Raw genomic sequence first — 15,371 nt, 5'->3', positions numbered from 1 at the left:
GCCACCGCCGCGGCGGGTCTAAAACGGTCAAGGAGGCCGGCCGCCTTAACGGGTGGCAGCTACCACTGGAAGTTTTCAAATCGAAGAAGGCGCTATATTCTACTGTGAGCGGTCACCCTTTTGCATGTTCCAGTGCGAGCGGCAAGCAGCCCGCTTGCTCCCACGCTGTCAGCTTATGTGCCTGTTTCTGAGCCCCTCGCATTTATCTACTACCTAACATCTCCTGACCACCAGAAGGCACAGCAACGAACCTGCCTCTGGCCGGAGCTAACTAGCAACACAGCAATGGGCGGGCCTATTGAGTTAATAGATAGTGGATCGTGCGCCAGGCACGCAGCAGATTTGTCCCCGCCCTGTGCCACTGGACTAGATTGGAACGCGCCAAATTTGAATAACACAGATGATCAACCAAGGCTGGGAAAATTATTGAGGAGATCGCTCACATATAAAGTATGCACAGAAAATGAAACAATGTATTTATTGGTTCCTAATAATATTTTTTGCATTGGAGGAAGTAATGCCAAACTCAGTGACGACAAAGTGGGTATTTCGTTGATCGCTGAATATAATAAACTGACAATAATTTGGATAACATACCTAGTGAGCCCCTTAGAAAGCAGTTGAGTCAAGACTAATCTCCATAACAAAACTTCCCTACAGATGACAATATTTAGAATTTTAACATGATGTACAGATTTATAGCCATGAGTTCTTACATATACTTTACATAGAAAAGACACCTGTCTCATCAGTTATTGAGAATATTTTTTATGTATTAAAAAATTGGCACTAAATATTTTTTGTGGATAGGAATAAAAAATGGCTTCTTTAAAGTACATCCGTGTTGAGCACGGAGTAAAGTCCACCCTGAAAACAAAATATGATCGTTGGGATAACGATTATGAATACGTATTCAGGCTTGCTTGTTACAACCACAATAAAGGCTCAGTGTTTTCCATGAAAATGTATGAAAATCATAAAATCAGAATAAGCTATTAACATTACATATGCTCCTACTTAAACATGTTCATTCGTAAAGAATATACCTCAAACTACTGGTTACGGACGACTCTCGTGAAGGCAGTAATATGTAATAAATGATAATGACATAGAGCATAGCTAGCCAGCTGAAGTTCCACACAGTGACTATTTAACCTTTTGGTCGTTCCCTAATCTCAATCAAACGATCGATCGTAGAGTAAGAAATAAATGGAAATTGTTGCCATAAGTCGCATGCACACTACATGCAAATCAAGTGAAATAATTTTAGGAGTTTGAGTTAACAAATAATAATGTAATAATAGTGATTAAACAACATTGTGCTGTCCTTTAACTATCACAGTTATCTTCATTGGAAACTTGGGAAGCTTCAATTTATTTAATCGTACTGACGTTTTAGCAGATTTAAACTCCGTTTTTGCTGAATATAATGTATTTCAAAGTTTAATGGAGATTAATAGCAGTAAAGGAAATTTTTAATAATAATTTGTCTAAATGAATTTTGTTACTCGTCTACTCCACATTTCGAAGCTAGTGGCACATCTACTCCAGAGCTAAATTATTAAAATCGATGTGTTTACTTGCTCCGGAAAAAGACGGCGCTGGATACATATAGCCACTACAATTTGCGATTTTCCACGAAGTTAGTGCACGGTCAAATTTTTATTAAATCAGCTAAGGATTGAGCCTGCAATTCCTAAGCAATAGATATTCCATTGACCATAAGTCCAAAGAAGATTTTTACAAATAACTCATTAATTTATGCAACCGGAGCCCATGCTTAGGTAACATGAACTAATTACCTGCTGCTGAAAAGATAACTATTGTTTTGATCCACATGTATGAAAAAATATTGGCGCGAAAAAAAAATATAAAATAAAAGAAAAGAAAGTTCAAATAAAACTACATTTGGTACAAATGAACGAGATTTATTACTAGTCTCAGTAATCGCGTCTCAGCAGCACATTGTATTACTACTGGCTCCCGATCAATAATCCATTTTAATTATTCTATTTGAAACACTTACTTCGAGTAGCATTCGTAATGTTTTTAATTTTACAAAAGTCGTATTGACAATTACTTTTGGGTTTTGTGGCTTGTCGCAAGGCAAACTTATCTTCAGCGTCTTTTGTGGCTAATATCTAACAAATTTCATTCTCAAGTATTGAAAGTAGGAAAAATTGAGTCAATTAATGAATCCCGGCGGCCGTGAAGTTAGATGCGACCCAGACCTCGTCCTTTATTATTTCTCTGCTCACTTACCCCTAATAGAGCACTCGTAAGCGGCTCGTAAATATACCTACAATACATGCCTGTTTGTTTCGATAATTTCGTTGCCGGTTAACCTACATAACTCCTAATGAGCTCTTCATGGATAACAATACCAAAAGTAGATAAGATGCTAGCCAACGTTGCTCATTGTGGACACCTCGATCACCTTATAGCAAAGCTCATGTGTAAAGAAGGCTATCATCATCGAATCGTGATTGATCGCTATTACCTGTTTTATTATGATAGAAACAGACACTGACTGACTCAATACAAATTGACTGCTCTAATGACCCAAATTCTGTTACTGGGAGATGGACACGTCATATTTTTATCATATGTCTGACATTTGGAATATCAGGCATTTCCTCCGACGGCGGGCTCTTGTAAGCAAGAAACGAAACGTGTCTATGCTCGGTATGTAGCCCGTTCTTAACGAAATCTCTATTTTTCTTTCCCAAGTAAACTTAGAAGATCAGACAGGGGAAACAGAGCGGCAGTGACGTGAGATGCGCTCATATTTGTGCATTATGAACGCATTTGTAACAAAAAATTCCTCAATCGATCATCCGTCATGTTTCATTCCGAACAAATAGCGGAACCTCAAACAGCTATTGGTTGTCTATTTCATCCTGTTCGTCTGCCATAGTCAGGCAGCAACGTAACAACAGTAATGGTTCGATCAGAAACAATTCAACTATTAGTTGCCATCATAGCCGATCGTGTATAAAGATTTACAGTTTACCGGCCCAACGGAGCTAATTGAAGAATGAATTCCTAGAATATACGCAAAATGAGGCAAAAGTCTCGTGAAAAACAAGAAATCTCTCTCTCTCTCCTTTATATATATATATATATATATATATATATATATCATAGCCCTTAGGTCATGGTGACTAGAGAGGTAGTCTGCAGATAAAAAAAAAAAAGTCGGTTTTGCAGCGACTGTTCTATATTTTTCGAGCAGAGTACCGTTATCAGGCAGCATAACGAAATTCTATTTACCCAAATGGTGACGATACAGTGTCTTAGCACTGGCCTATTTAAAAATGCACAAACAGTATTTATCAAATTATGGTTGTCATGATAGTCGTAGAAATAATGATCGCTAGTCGATAGACGCAGCGTCCAATCATCTAACTTCCAAAGGCCGCGTTATGAGCAATAACCTTGCAAAACAGTAGGAATCAATAAATATAGTTTATTATGTACCACAGGTTGACATCGTTAAATGACTCTACCCGCATATTCCCCCCTAAAAAGACCCAAAGTCAATGACTTATCGTCGAGGGCCTTGTCTGAGAAATTAGAAAGCTGAAAAATTTGTTTGCTCATGGTAAGGAAATACAAAAGACAAAAGGAATGTATATTTTATATAACCTCGATGCTCTGTTTTGTATTTCCTTTTTGTCATTGCTTGTTGCTAAGTTCCAGAGAGCAAACTACCATTATAATACACTCTGCATTTACTAATATTAATAAGTTTTCGTAGATATAATGAACATCTGAAGGAATTCGATTTGCTAAAAAAGATATTCTTGCTCGGTAAAATAGCATTTCGAGTACTTCTACGACCCAACGTTTTTTTTCACTTTTTTTCCAGAAACGACTTAGTTTTAAGCAAGAGTGCGTATAGAGGCCCAAAAACGGATGGGTTTTTCTTAAAAGGCTTGCTGGTTTCTGTGCATTCTGACGTGACTCCAACAGTCCAAAAGAGATAAATAAAAATCACGGAATTATAGCACAATTATATTATTATATAATTTTGCATGTATTTATCATTAGCATCACCCAGATGGTTTACGAGCAGGTAGCCTTATGATGTATGAGATCTGAAAGGGCCACATCGGTGTCTTCAACCCTTGACAGACCACCATCTCTATATGACAAAGCTTAACATCTTGGTCAAGGACGTATGTCGGGCGTGTGGCATGGCTCTTGAAAAGATTCTGGACGTTACTGATAAAAAAATAAAGATATAATCAAACAGTGTCAGAGGGCTGTTCCTTATTTTTGTACGTCTTAGGCCACAATGTAGTTTCCATGTGCACCTAACAGCTACGAATAGAATGCCCAGAGGCACCCCGGTTGTTACTGCATAGCTCTAAGAAGTAAAAACTTTTTACTGCTACCTGTCAATGCCTTCCAAATAATGCTGTAATGCTGCTAAAATGACATCAGATATTTGACTTTTGCAGTCGCACACTCATGTGCTTTTAGGCATATGTACCTCTCCATAATTATGGTTTTTGATGGTAAAACAGGCAATGTAGAGCATGGTAACCAAAATGTCACCCATATTTTCCTTGTCATCCTGCTCTGTTTTTAAGGCTGACTGTAAAACATCGAGGAGTAAAATCTTGTCTAAAACAATCCTTTGATACGCTTTGATATTAGCTATCGACTTCCTTTTGTCATTTGCATTTATCAGTCACATATTTAACAATTGCAAAGTCATACCGCAGCAACTGTAGATATGCTAGCTACTTAATGGTCCGTCGAACGTCAACTAAATGGCTTTTTATACAAGAATATAGACAGCGTTGAGTTGTTTGCAATTATTCAATGTTTGTATTATTTTTATTATGTACAAATAACATTAAGATGTCTCCAAATGCATTTCCTTTATGTCTACATACAATAGGTAGCTATCACATCAAGCTACGGTCGAGCGGGACACCAAGTTTTCACTGGCTCTCGAAGATACCATCATATTCGTCATATATTATACAGACTTGTTGTCACTATAATTATTGTCCATGCAAATAGTTCAATCACACTAAAATGGGGGTAGAGATGAATTGAAAGCCATTAAGCTATGACATCTATGTGTACGCAAAGCAAACATATTATAGTATCATAATAATCAGTGGTGTTAGCCACTATGGTAATAGAAAATCGGTAATTGAAGCGTTTTATTCTTGTTTCCTGTTTTGTTTATATATGACAATTGGTGAAGAACGAAAGACGAACATAACAATCTAGTCCCCAATTTACTGCAATTTACAACACGACGAGGAATCAATAAACTAATAAGGATAACGCGAATTCGAATGCACTTTATGATCATTGTCATAAATAGTTTGCCCGTTAGGTGGTTAATTGTCACTAAAATTTCCATATTATAAGCAACAAGAATGTACATGAGGGCGGAAAATTTTGTTCGACACTTCTTGCTTTTGGTATTGCTTTCTTAATTAGCTTGTAAATTTCGAATTGGCTATTTCTCATATTCGTCTCGAATTTGAATGAGAACTCGAACACTACATAGAACTCATTTTTCTGTCATTGTTCGGAGGCAGTAAGATTCGTGGTGCCTGTAATGTGCTCTAGACAAGTAGCTTTTTTGTTTAGTCGCATCCATGAGGCGGCAGTACAGGCCAACAATGAACACCCATCAGAGGTAGTGAGAAGGAAAAATAGAGAAACAGGCTTTTTTGAGTAGAACAATTCCGTTACTATTAATTGTTGATTTTGTCGAAACGTTGCGTTACATGCGATTTTTTCATTAGCAATTAATTATTGTTAGTATTCCTATTATCGTTACTATTATTGTTGAACATTTAGTAGCAACAGTGTAATCTAACGCTCATATAATTCAAAGCTATTTGCAGTACATAACCATAAAACAGACTGGTACGTCTTCACACAGACTCATCCATCTTCTTTTCTACACATGCAGGCCGTAATGACGAACAAAATGCTTTTGAGTACCATAATACAACAGTGCCTATATTAGGTTTTCATTTAAACCACCGAGTACGAGCAAGCAGGAAACGTGGCATTTAGACCATCTTAAATAGCTAAAAATATTTGGGGTTGAGCATTTTGTTTTATTGTCTAATGATGTCTGTCTCCCTCATGGGGAGGCTTTATACGATAGGAAATTAGACAAAAAATGCTTGCGTATGCAGGATATTATATACCTAATGATAAAAAATTGCAAAGGATACAAAACGCTTAAAAGTCACAGTACCACGGGTTTAGAGTATCCGTGCCTATATAAATCATTAGGACAACCTAATCTACATATAGAATATCGTAACCAATAGTTAAAAAGGATGCAGACCTTAACTATTGGCTCACATTGCCTAAATAATCGAAATAAAGCTGGCACGATTTTGTTTTTCGATACGCATATTTATGTTCAATTGAACATTACACCTTGTATGTTCAGCCTCTAGACTTAAATATCTTGCATTGCCTTAATTATGGTTTCATGGTAGCGTTCCACTCAACGAAACAAAACACCAGGTGGTTAATGGCTGTTCGTGCCCAGGAAGGACTGCAAAGATACCGTCCGCCTAGTCTAAGCAATACTGTCAACGATAGAAATGCCATTCTGGTTTCATTTTTTACGACTGAAACGACCCATCAACAAGAATTGAATGACGTTCGTAGTACTTCCAAGTTTCTGCTACAATTTCGTGATCTGAGTCCACACCGAGCAGACAACAGAAACGAAAAACGACAACAGAAAATGAATCCATGGTGTGTGCTTTCTTTATCCTTAATATTTTCAGAAACTTCGTGTAATATAAGCTTAATTTACTGTTTGGCAATGTAAGCGAAATCCACGAAAAGTGATTTATTGCCAGAATCCTGTGGTACATTCATCCTTTATTAGGCAATCAACCCAAACATTGACTGGTTTTATAGGACATGGACTTTCATTAGCTCACGCTAACAAGACATAGGGACTAACACTGCCAAAAAAGAAAACAGATCGATAAACTTCCGATCATAGGCTGATTGTTGTATCTTAAAGTAAGAAAATTTTACAAGTCGAAGACCCAATGCTCTAACTCGGACATGATTTCCACGTGCTCATAGACAATCATTTGTGAAAAAAAAATGGTGGAAACGAAATGAGGTAAGGCAGACATACAGCAAGCCGATATTTTCCTAAAATATTAGCATGACAAAGCAAAGGATGAGTGCATGTCAGACAAACCGAAACATCTTCACACCTTTGATTCCTACACAGTACACACGGAAAATAATAATACAGTCTACAACTCGTAGCATAAACGAAAATTTAATGTAAAAAATGTCCTGCAATATATTTTTAATCAATTTACTATTAGCATGACTAAGCCGTATTCTTGAAGAGTATAACTGATATGCCCCTAAGAAATGTGAATCATCATCATATATAAATATGCTACAGCATCGTGACGTGGTGGTCACGTATTGACCTGGTCCTACAAAATACACGATCAATATAAATAATGTGTAGCGCATTCACTGATTTTCCGTTTCTCTCTAGCACACTACCTCCGTCAACTGCGCAAGAAACATTATTCTGAGAAGGATGACTCACTAATAATGGTAGTAACCATTATATATGTACATATATATATATATATATATATATATATATATATAGAACGCCACCGTCTGCACTTACTAAGCGCTAAGTGGTAACGTGTAGCTCAATTAATGATAATAACAACGACTTTCCGGCCCGGCATGCATTTTCGAGCTGACATCATTACCGTTATAATAGTAATAATCATTATCCTGAATTTTCAAACAAATATAGGTGGTTCGCTTTACCCTATCGACGAAGCTTCATTCTGATAAATCTTCCGCTTATGTATATATATATATGCGTGTATATGTGTGTATATATGTCTGAGTAGAATCTAGGAAGCTACAGTCCCATTCCGTCTAAACAGGTTTCTCAGTCCATTTTATGGTCTTGTTGGATTGTATCTCAGCTGACCCTGACTCGTGACAATTGGATAACCACCCACTAATTGGTCATTGCTGGTGCTTGTGCTCATTGTTATAATCGATGAGACGGGAACAAGACCAACGGTAGGCTCCGACGTGATAGGTCCGGCGGACGCGCCTAAAACAGCACTGGACAGGTTTGGTGCTAGACCCGGTAGAGCGCTGGAAAGATTCGGCATACTCGACAAAACGCTGCTGGGCAGCGCACAACCTCCCACTGTACCTACAGTGCCTACAGGGCCCACGGCACCAACAGGACCCACGGCACCAACAGGTCCAACGGCCCCAACAGCTGCAGGTAAATTGTTTGCCGCCGATTGGACTGACTGGAGAACGCTACTTGTTAGAACGCTACTGGGGATTACATTGCTGGCAGCGGCAGCGAGCTGTTGCTGCACGTTGCTTGAGATGACTGCACCGGCTGTAGACATGACGGCTGCACCAGCATGGCCCGACATACCCGAGCAGGCGCGCGCTGCCTGCTGAGCGGCTTGGGCCTGTGCCTGCTGCTTCGATAGTCGCAATTCGGCGTTCTGTTGAAGTAGGAACTCATTCGTTGACATCAGATCTTTTACCTGCAAAGATGATGAAGTGACAGGGCGTAAAACGATAGATGTAGCAAGTACGCAAAAAATGTTACTAATGCTAATGTAGTCAATTGCGAAAGAGAATAAAAGATATGTTACGTAACAACCTTGTACTCTCAGCCTTATCAATAATATGCGATGGTGGTAAAGTATCCCTAAACTCCGAAACTGCGTATTCAGTCTATATTCTTGCTTGACTTCAATTAACCTAACCAATATCATGAAAATTTGCTACATTTTTTGCTTGGGGTCAGTAACATGTCGATTAATTATAAAAACGTATTAGATATCTGATTTTTTTACTTATTGAGACCAGCCACCTGAGATATTGCTTAACGGCAGTTACGGAAGCACAAACTCGAGACAGCTGACTTACTTGTTTTTGAAGGTCTTCAACGCGTTCCCTCAACATTCGGTTTTCGCGCTCTAAATTGCCTACAGGTGCCATTAACGGTTCCTCTTCGAAGGGTGGAAGCGGACCCTGCGACGAGCGACGGCGTTTCGTCGCTTGTGAATGACCTGCGGAAACAAGTGACCCCAATCCAAGAGGCACGCGGGTCGCCAGTGGCGACCAGCGATCGCGTTCGACCCCTGGTCGCTCGCCGCCCCGCAGTAATAATAACGGATTCGTTGATGCTACGCTGCCTCCGTACCCACAATCGCTATCTAACTGAAACAATCTGCAAATAAGTGCCATACACAGATACTTGATAAATACTAATGATTAGCTCGTTATAAAAACATTTTCCTAATAAAGTATAGGAACTTGATGCATCTGTGTTAGCAATATGAAAGCATGATATTTTCGAAACAATAATCTCAGTGATCAAGTAAGGTTATAGATAGTGAGCAATCAACAAAATTTGCATAGTAGTAGCGAAGAAAAAATAATTGTAACAAATTCGCAATTATCAATAATAATACCAGTAATAACACTAGATGCCATAAATCAAACAGTAAACAATTTAGTAACACTGTTACGCCATGTTGGTAAATTTCCTAGCTTCAGAAATCCCCCCTCAGTAGCATAGGTTCAACACTGACAACTGAACATAAAGCTATGCAAGTGTTTTATTGTTTTGTTTCGTTTATTAGTACTACAATCACCCAATCTCCTACGGACCTCGAAACATGATTGAAAATAAACCAGGCCAACATTCAATAACTTCTCAGCTTATTACCTATCTGAGTCGTAGTATATGGCAACCGTGCCGTCTCTTGCTGCGAGAGACCCGCCCTTATCTCCGCCAGCGCCAGACGAAAGTTCGTGCCGGAACTTGCACCTGCGGCCCCGATGACATTGTCCTAAGAACGTTAAAGACAGTTACTGATATAAGGACGTACTGAACGAATTTATGAAAGATTCAAATAGTTTTGAAAATGAATGCATTGTTAAAAATTACTATATTTACTGCAAACGACTATATATATATATATATATATATATATATATATATATATATATATATATATATGCAGAATTGTCGTTGCAAATAATTTTCCTGAAATGCCGGTCGTTCGGCACATTTACATCGTTACATAATTCTGTTGGTCACATTAAAATCTTTGAGATCATCATTGCAAGATAGGACGAGTACCAAATGGTATTGCTATTTAGCCTCTTATGTATATTTTGAACACATGTCTATTAACTCTAAAAAAGCAAAACACATAAGGCTTGGAATATTTTATCAGATTCTATTATGAATGGAGTGGACATAATGATGTAGCAAATTCAAATGTCTTCGACTGTCTGGTTTCAAAATGGTGTCATATGCACGGAGTGTTACATTATTGCTAAAAGAAAATATGAAACGTGGTTGATTGACTTTCACGAGAAACTAGTAAAGCTGCACTGTGTTTTGAATATGTTACCCTATTTGCCGTTGTGTAAGTTCTTACTTTTAAGGAAATCTTTACAGATGGGTTCATGGTTGGCTTCTGCAGGAGTAACATTCAAAGCGGTCGAAGGTAACTTGCCGCTCTCCAGATATCGTCTTTCATCCTCTTTCGATGCATGCACAAATTTACAATCGAACCTAAAACATGATCACAGTAATTAAAATACCCGCACTTAAAGAACCCCTACAGCAATACTTTTCTTATAAGCATTCAGTCACAAGATCGAAATTTGGATAATGAACACCCTCTTTACTTAAGCAAAGCTTGACTAACGATTCAATTTCTAGAACGCGAATAAGAATGATAAAAACAAAGCAACTATTTATATAGTGAACTGCCGATGTTTTTTTTGCAAACAATGTTTTGGAGCGAAATCTTACCGATTACATCCTAGGTTCTGGAAATCGTGGCAAAACACAAAGTCGCCATGGACAGAATCACCTGTGCACAAATGAGCCATCTCAATTAGATGAACGTTGCGGCCAAGAATTTAGTCATTTGGGAAGGGCTGAGCCGCATAAAAAAAAACAGCTAAAATTATACGGGCTAAAATATGAGATTTTCGTAATCGGGATTTAGATTTAAGTGTGAACTTTTCCCGCTACGATTCTTCATCAGTAATAATTGGTATCTCACTAATCGATAACATAATCTCTTGCCTATATTTTTCTCACCTGGATGGGCAAACTTGCATTGCGCTCCTCGAAAACATACATTTCGGAGGAAGTCCCGGCAAACGCTTTTGCTACTGTAAGAATTATTTTGGCTAATACTCTGTTGGTTCGTTGTGGCCAGCAGGGCAGCTGCGGAGGTCTGAACGCTCTGTACAGTTGGAAGGGCCACCTGTAAGATAACGTACGACGACGGAGGAATTGAAAAGAAGTGAAAACACAGTTTCGCTGTCTGTCATTGAGGCTAAAAATTAACCGAGGTAAAAAAAGTATTATTATTCGCGAAAGAGTTACGTACCTGCTGGAAAAGTCCGCCCTGATGATCGCCATTTGCGGCAGAGATGCTCAACTCACGTCCAGACTCAACAGGGTCGCCGCAGACATCTGACGAAAATGAAGCATATTTGAGTACCGTGTTTTACTGTGCGACTCATAATTTAATGGCCAAACTGAATATAGTGCTAAACGACAGCACAATCTTTTTCCCGTCTTGGTCGAAAAAATTAGAGATCCGAGCAAACCCTTCTATGCATAAGTTTCCTATCTGTTACAATTCCTGTTACAGTTACTGAATGTAAAATATGAGGCACCTTACTTGTTGTTGGCAAATGCTAGAAGATTCATATCGGTTTAGCACGGCAATTGGTAACACTAGTTTGCACACGTATTCGAATCATTATTACAAAAGGCACTAGAAGATTTTATACTTGCTCTTACTACACGCGATCATTGAGAACGCAGTAATCCCTTATTGCTCCGTCTGTCTTACTAAGGGTTTTTTTACCGCCTAATATTTTGAGGGCGTGTTATTTACACAGGAAACATTTATTTCAAATGGCTCAATTACTGTTAAGGTCTTAAAGGTGCTTTCTTTGTGCATTCGTTGTATAGCTTAACTCTAATAATGATAATTTTTAATAACGAGGTTTTTACCTGTAGCCGGTATCGTCGCTGTTGCGATACTAGAATGAACAGCGCTGCCGTTAAGGACCATTTGTTGTTGAGACACCTGCGCCTGCAGCTGCTGCTGCTGTTGTTGCAGCTGGAGTTGCGCTTGCTGTTGCTGTGCCACTTGTTGAGCAGGTGACGGAAGTTGTTGCTGCGGCTGATGTTGAATAGACTGTTGGTTTTGAGCGGACGATGCGACCGCACTGAGCTGCACGTTGTTCAACTGAACAATATTAGGCCCATCGCCGTTACCGTCTTCTTCAGCCATCTGAAAAAAGAATACAGTAAATCAAATACAAATTTTGCAATAATAAAAACAGTCAAAATTTTAAGGTAGGTTACGGTGGCGGATTACGGTGAGCTGAGGAGCGTCTTAGGCCTTGGGGAATAGTGAGTAGGGGATCTGATGCACTAACTGGGGCTTCCTTAAGCCAAAATGGATAGGTATATAAATAAACAACATATTGACGCCTAACGTAATATGTGCACATAGATTTTCCTTAAATATATTATACCCGCTTTAAGCGGGTTCGACTTGCAGCATCAGTAGAGCAATGTACGTACCAAGTAACACATTCATATTGTATTAAGGATATCTTATACTTTATTTTAAAAGCATAAGGCATATACCATCAGGAATCACCTTCTAAAAGTCATTTTGGTTTTTGAAATGGGCCGTATACATCTACGAACACCTTATGACGGTGCTGCTCTCTGTAACATTTCACCTGCGTTATAAAGCGTTATTAAACTGCGCGGTATCTTGATTTCGATAGGACTCAAATGCGCCTCATTGATTCGCTTATATCCACTCCACAAAACATGGTCCAAATTGATGGCGCAAAAAAGTATCTTCTCTTAGCCAAATCGACTGCGTGTATAATTAACGTTTATTTATATAAATAGCTTATATTAGGATGCAGTTCTATAAATCAAGACTTATGTCTACAAAATCGCACGCTTTAGCTTAGATCAGAACTAAACAAGATTTATCTAAATCGACAAGTACATAATCGTAACGCCGCGTAACTATTACGTTCGTCAATCGCAATGTAGGTTCTAATCAAGATTTAAATGACGACTGCCTGAACTCCCCCTAGCTCATCTGGGTGATAAACCTAACTATGACAGTGGAATGGAATCCCTGACAAAATCGACCAGGCTGTTGGTTGACGTAGTACCTGTGTCATAATAACACATTAATGCCATCTGAATGTTCTTTCGTGTTTTTAGGCTATGTATTAAGCAATTCTGTTGATTTTCTTTTAAGTAATGCATTTGAAGCTTAACTTTTGTCAAATAAATTTACACTCAAATGCGCCTCACAAAGTGATTGTATTTCCTTGACATAAAAATCAACTGATGTTAGCGAAGTCGTTTGAAGTTAAAAGTGCTTGGAGCCACTGAAAACTGAAACGATAAGAAAAATATTAAGTATCAACCGTACTATTATTGTTATTCTAATGTACGTAACCATTTTACATATTAACTGACACATATTAGTCTGGCCCTTCTTGACTTACTGAGCAACAAGACATTTCGATGCGTATCAACGTGGGCAAGCTACTGCACCAACATTTTGCATATGAGACACGGCAATTTCCCCGATACTCTAGTCTGGTATGGGCTGTATGTGAGATATGTAATGCAGTCAAGAAAATAAGGTCAGCCAGCAAATTTTTATTGAGTGATCACTGTCTGTGGATTACAACAACCCATTTCTTCTCTAATAAGTGATTTATTAATGTGGAGGGTTGCAGTGGAGATCTATTAGCAGAGATTTGATGGTAGCAGATGGAGCATGACATAAGTAATTTTTTCCGAGGATTAAATCATTAGCCTTTGTACTGGATGAATTTGGATGAGACCCTTACCAAATAGCAGCAGTTAAGGAATACATGCTACAAGACACCAGTTATTAGTCAATGGTACAGACCATTAAAAAAAAGAATAAAATCAAACAGTGCTGCCTTAAGGACACACAATTGCAATTGGCTAGTTGGACGTTTTATCTTGAGAACCAAGATAAGAAATTGTTGAAACCGAGGTAGTCAGCAGAAATTTCGCTGGCATTTTGTTTTTAATTCATAAAATGTAAAAAAAAATTATACGGCACATATTCGCAACATTTTTACTACTAAATGAATGAAGAATAAATGTTTATCCACTAATAGCAGAGGTGTAGTCTCCCATTCAGTTAGCATGAAATCGTCAGGATGCCACATGTTAACTCATGAACTTGATTAGAATTCGAAACAACGCGCTACATTTAACAACAAAAAAAAATCTTCCACACCCTGCCGTAGGATATTTGCTGAAACTTAGTCGTCTTCTCACATAAATGCGTTTTTAATGAAAATAGACGCATGACTACTAACATACCACCGAGAATTGAATACTAGACATTCTAATCCATCGTCAATACACTATAATACGAACACTGTGATTTTCATCGTTCAGAGTATTCAAACGCACTTCTAAAAATATTTTTTTTTCGTTATGTAACAATGCTGGATGTAAGCATATAATGAAAGAGTCTACATACGAACCTCATGTTTCTCTAGTCGTGGAAAGTTGTCGCTTCGGTGTGTCTCTACACGACCCGTTACCGTCACCTCGCGCCTGTCCTCAAAACGTCATATGACAATTAGGTTTCACTAAGGAAAAGCTAGCACGGCCGCCATTAACACCAATCGTTCCGTTCAAAGCTTTCCAGGATGAAATCAAATGCACTTATAAATTGCTTACTATAACTAGAAGGCCTGTTCGTCTGGGTTCACCACTCAAACACTGCGACCGCCCAAACTCTTCACTCGTTGTCCGTTTATCCACCAGAGCTCAACAGTCAACAGCCTGGCTCAACAGCTAACGACAAATTGGTGGCAAACTTCTAGGCAACAATACGACGAGGGAAATTTACGGAAAGTACCATGGACACAGATGCGCTGCCTGCTTCAAGATCAGGCTCAGGTCTGCCAAATAGAACAGAAATTTTCCGTCCCGACACGGCTACCGAATAATAACAGCAACCGCGAGTCGATGATGTAGTTCGACGGACAGACATATACCAACATGGAACTTCGAGCGCTTCGAAGCTCACTTCGACGCACATAGTACACACAAAGAAAGCTCTGCTGTCCATAAACACATCCAGAATCACACAAACAGCAACGAAGTGCGACAGAGAAAGATTCACGTTGTTTTCGCTACCTCGCCTCGGCTGCCGCTGTTGCGAGTAGTGCAGATGTTTTGACTT

General features: G+C 38.7%; 1 protein-coding gene across 1 annotated transcript; it reads right to left on the bottom strand.

The window, feature by feature from the left end:
• Window positions 1-4,811: 4,811 nt before the first annotated feature.
• Window positions 4,812-15,338, bottom strand: LOC111252427 (uncharacterized). The gene is made up of 10 exons (XM_086973847.1): window positions 14,864-15,338; window positions 14,665-14,737; window positions 12,101-12,383; window positions 11,466-11,551; window positions 11,171-11,339; window positions 10,877-10,937; window positions 10,497-10,633; window positions 9,776-9,899; window positions 8,971-9,274; window positions 4,812-8,582 (listed from the first exon to the last, which is right to left on the bottom strand). The coding sequence occupies exons 3-10, from the start codon at window positions 12,381-12,383 to the stop codon at window positions 7,965-7,967; spliced, it is 1,782 nt and encodes a 593-aa protein (XP_086829973.1). The 5' UTR covers window positions 14,665-14,737; window positions 14,864-15,338; the 3' UTR covers window positions 4,812-7,964.
• Between the last annotated feature and the right edge of the window lie 33 nt (window positions 15,339-15,371).

Source organism: Varroa destructor, unplaced genomic scaffold (genome assembly GCF_002443255.2).
Source record: "Varroa destructor unplaced genomic scaffold, Vdes_3.0 BEIS01000006.1, whole genome shotgun sequence".
Classification (NCBI taxonomy): domain Eukaryota; kingdom Metazoa; phylum Arthropoda; class Arachnida; order Mesostigmata; family Varroidae; genus Varroa; species Varroa destructor.
The sequence above is the reverse complement of the archived record's forward strand: the minus strand, read 5'-3'. Positions and strand labels throughout refer to the sequence as shown.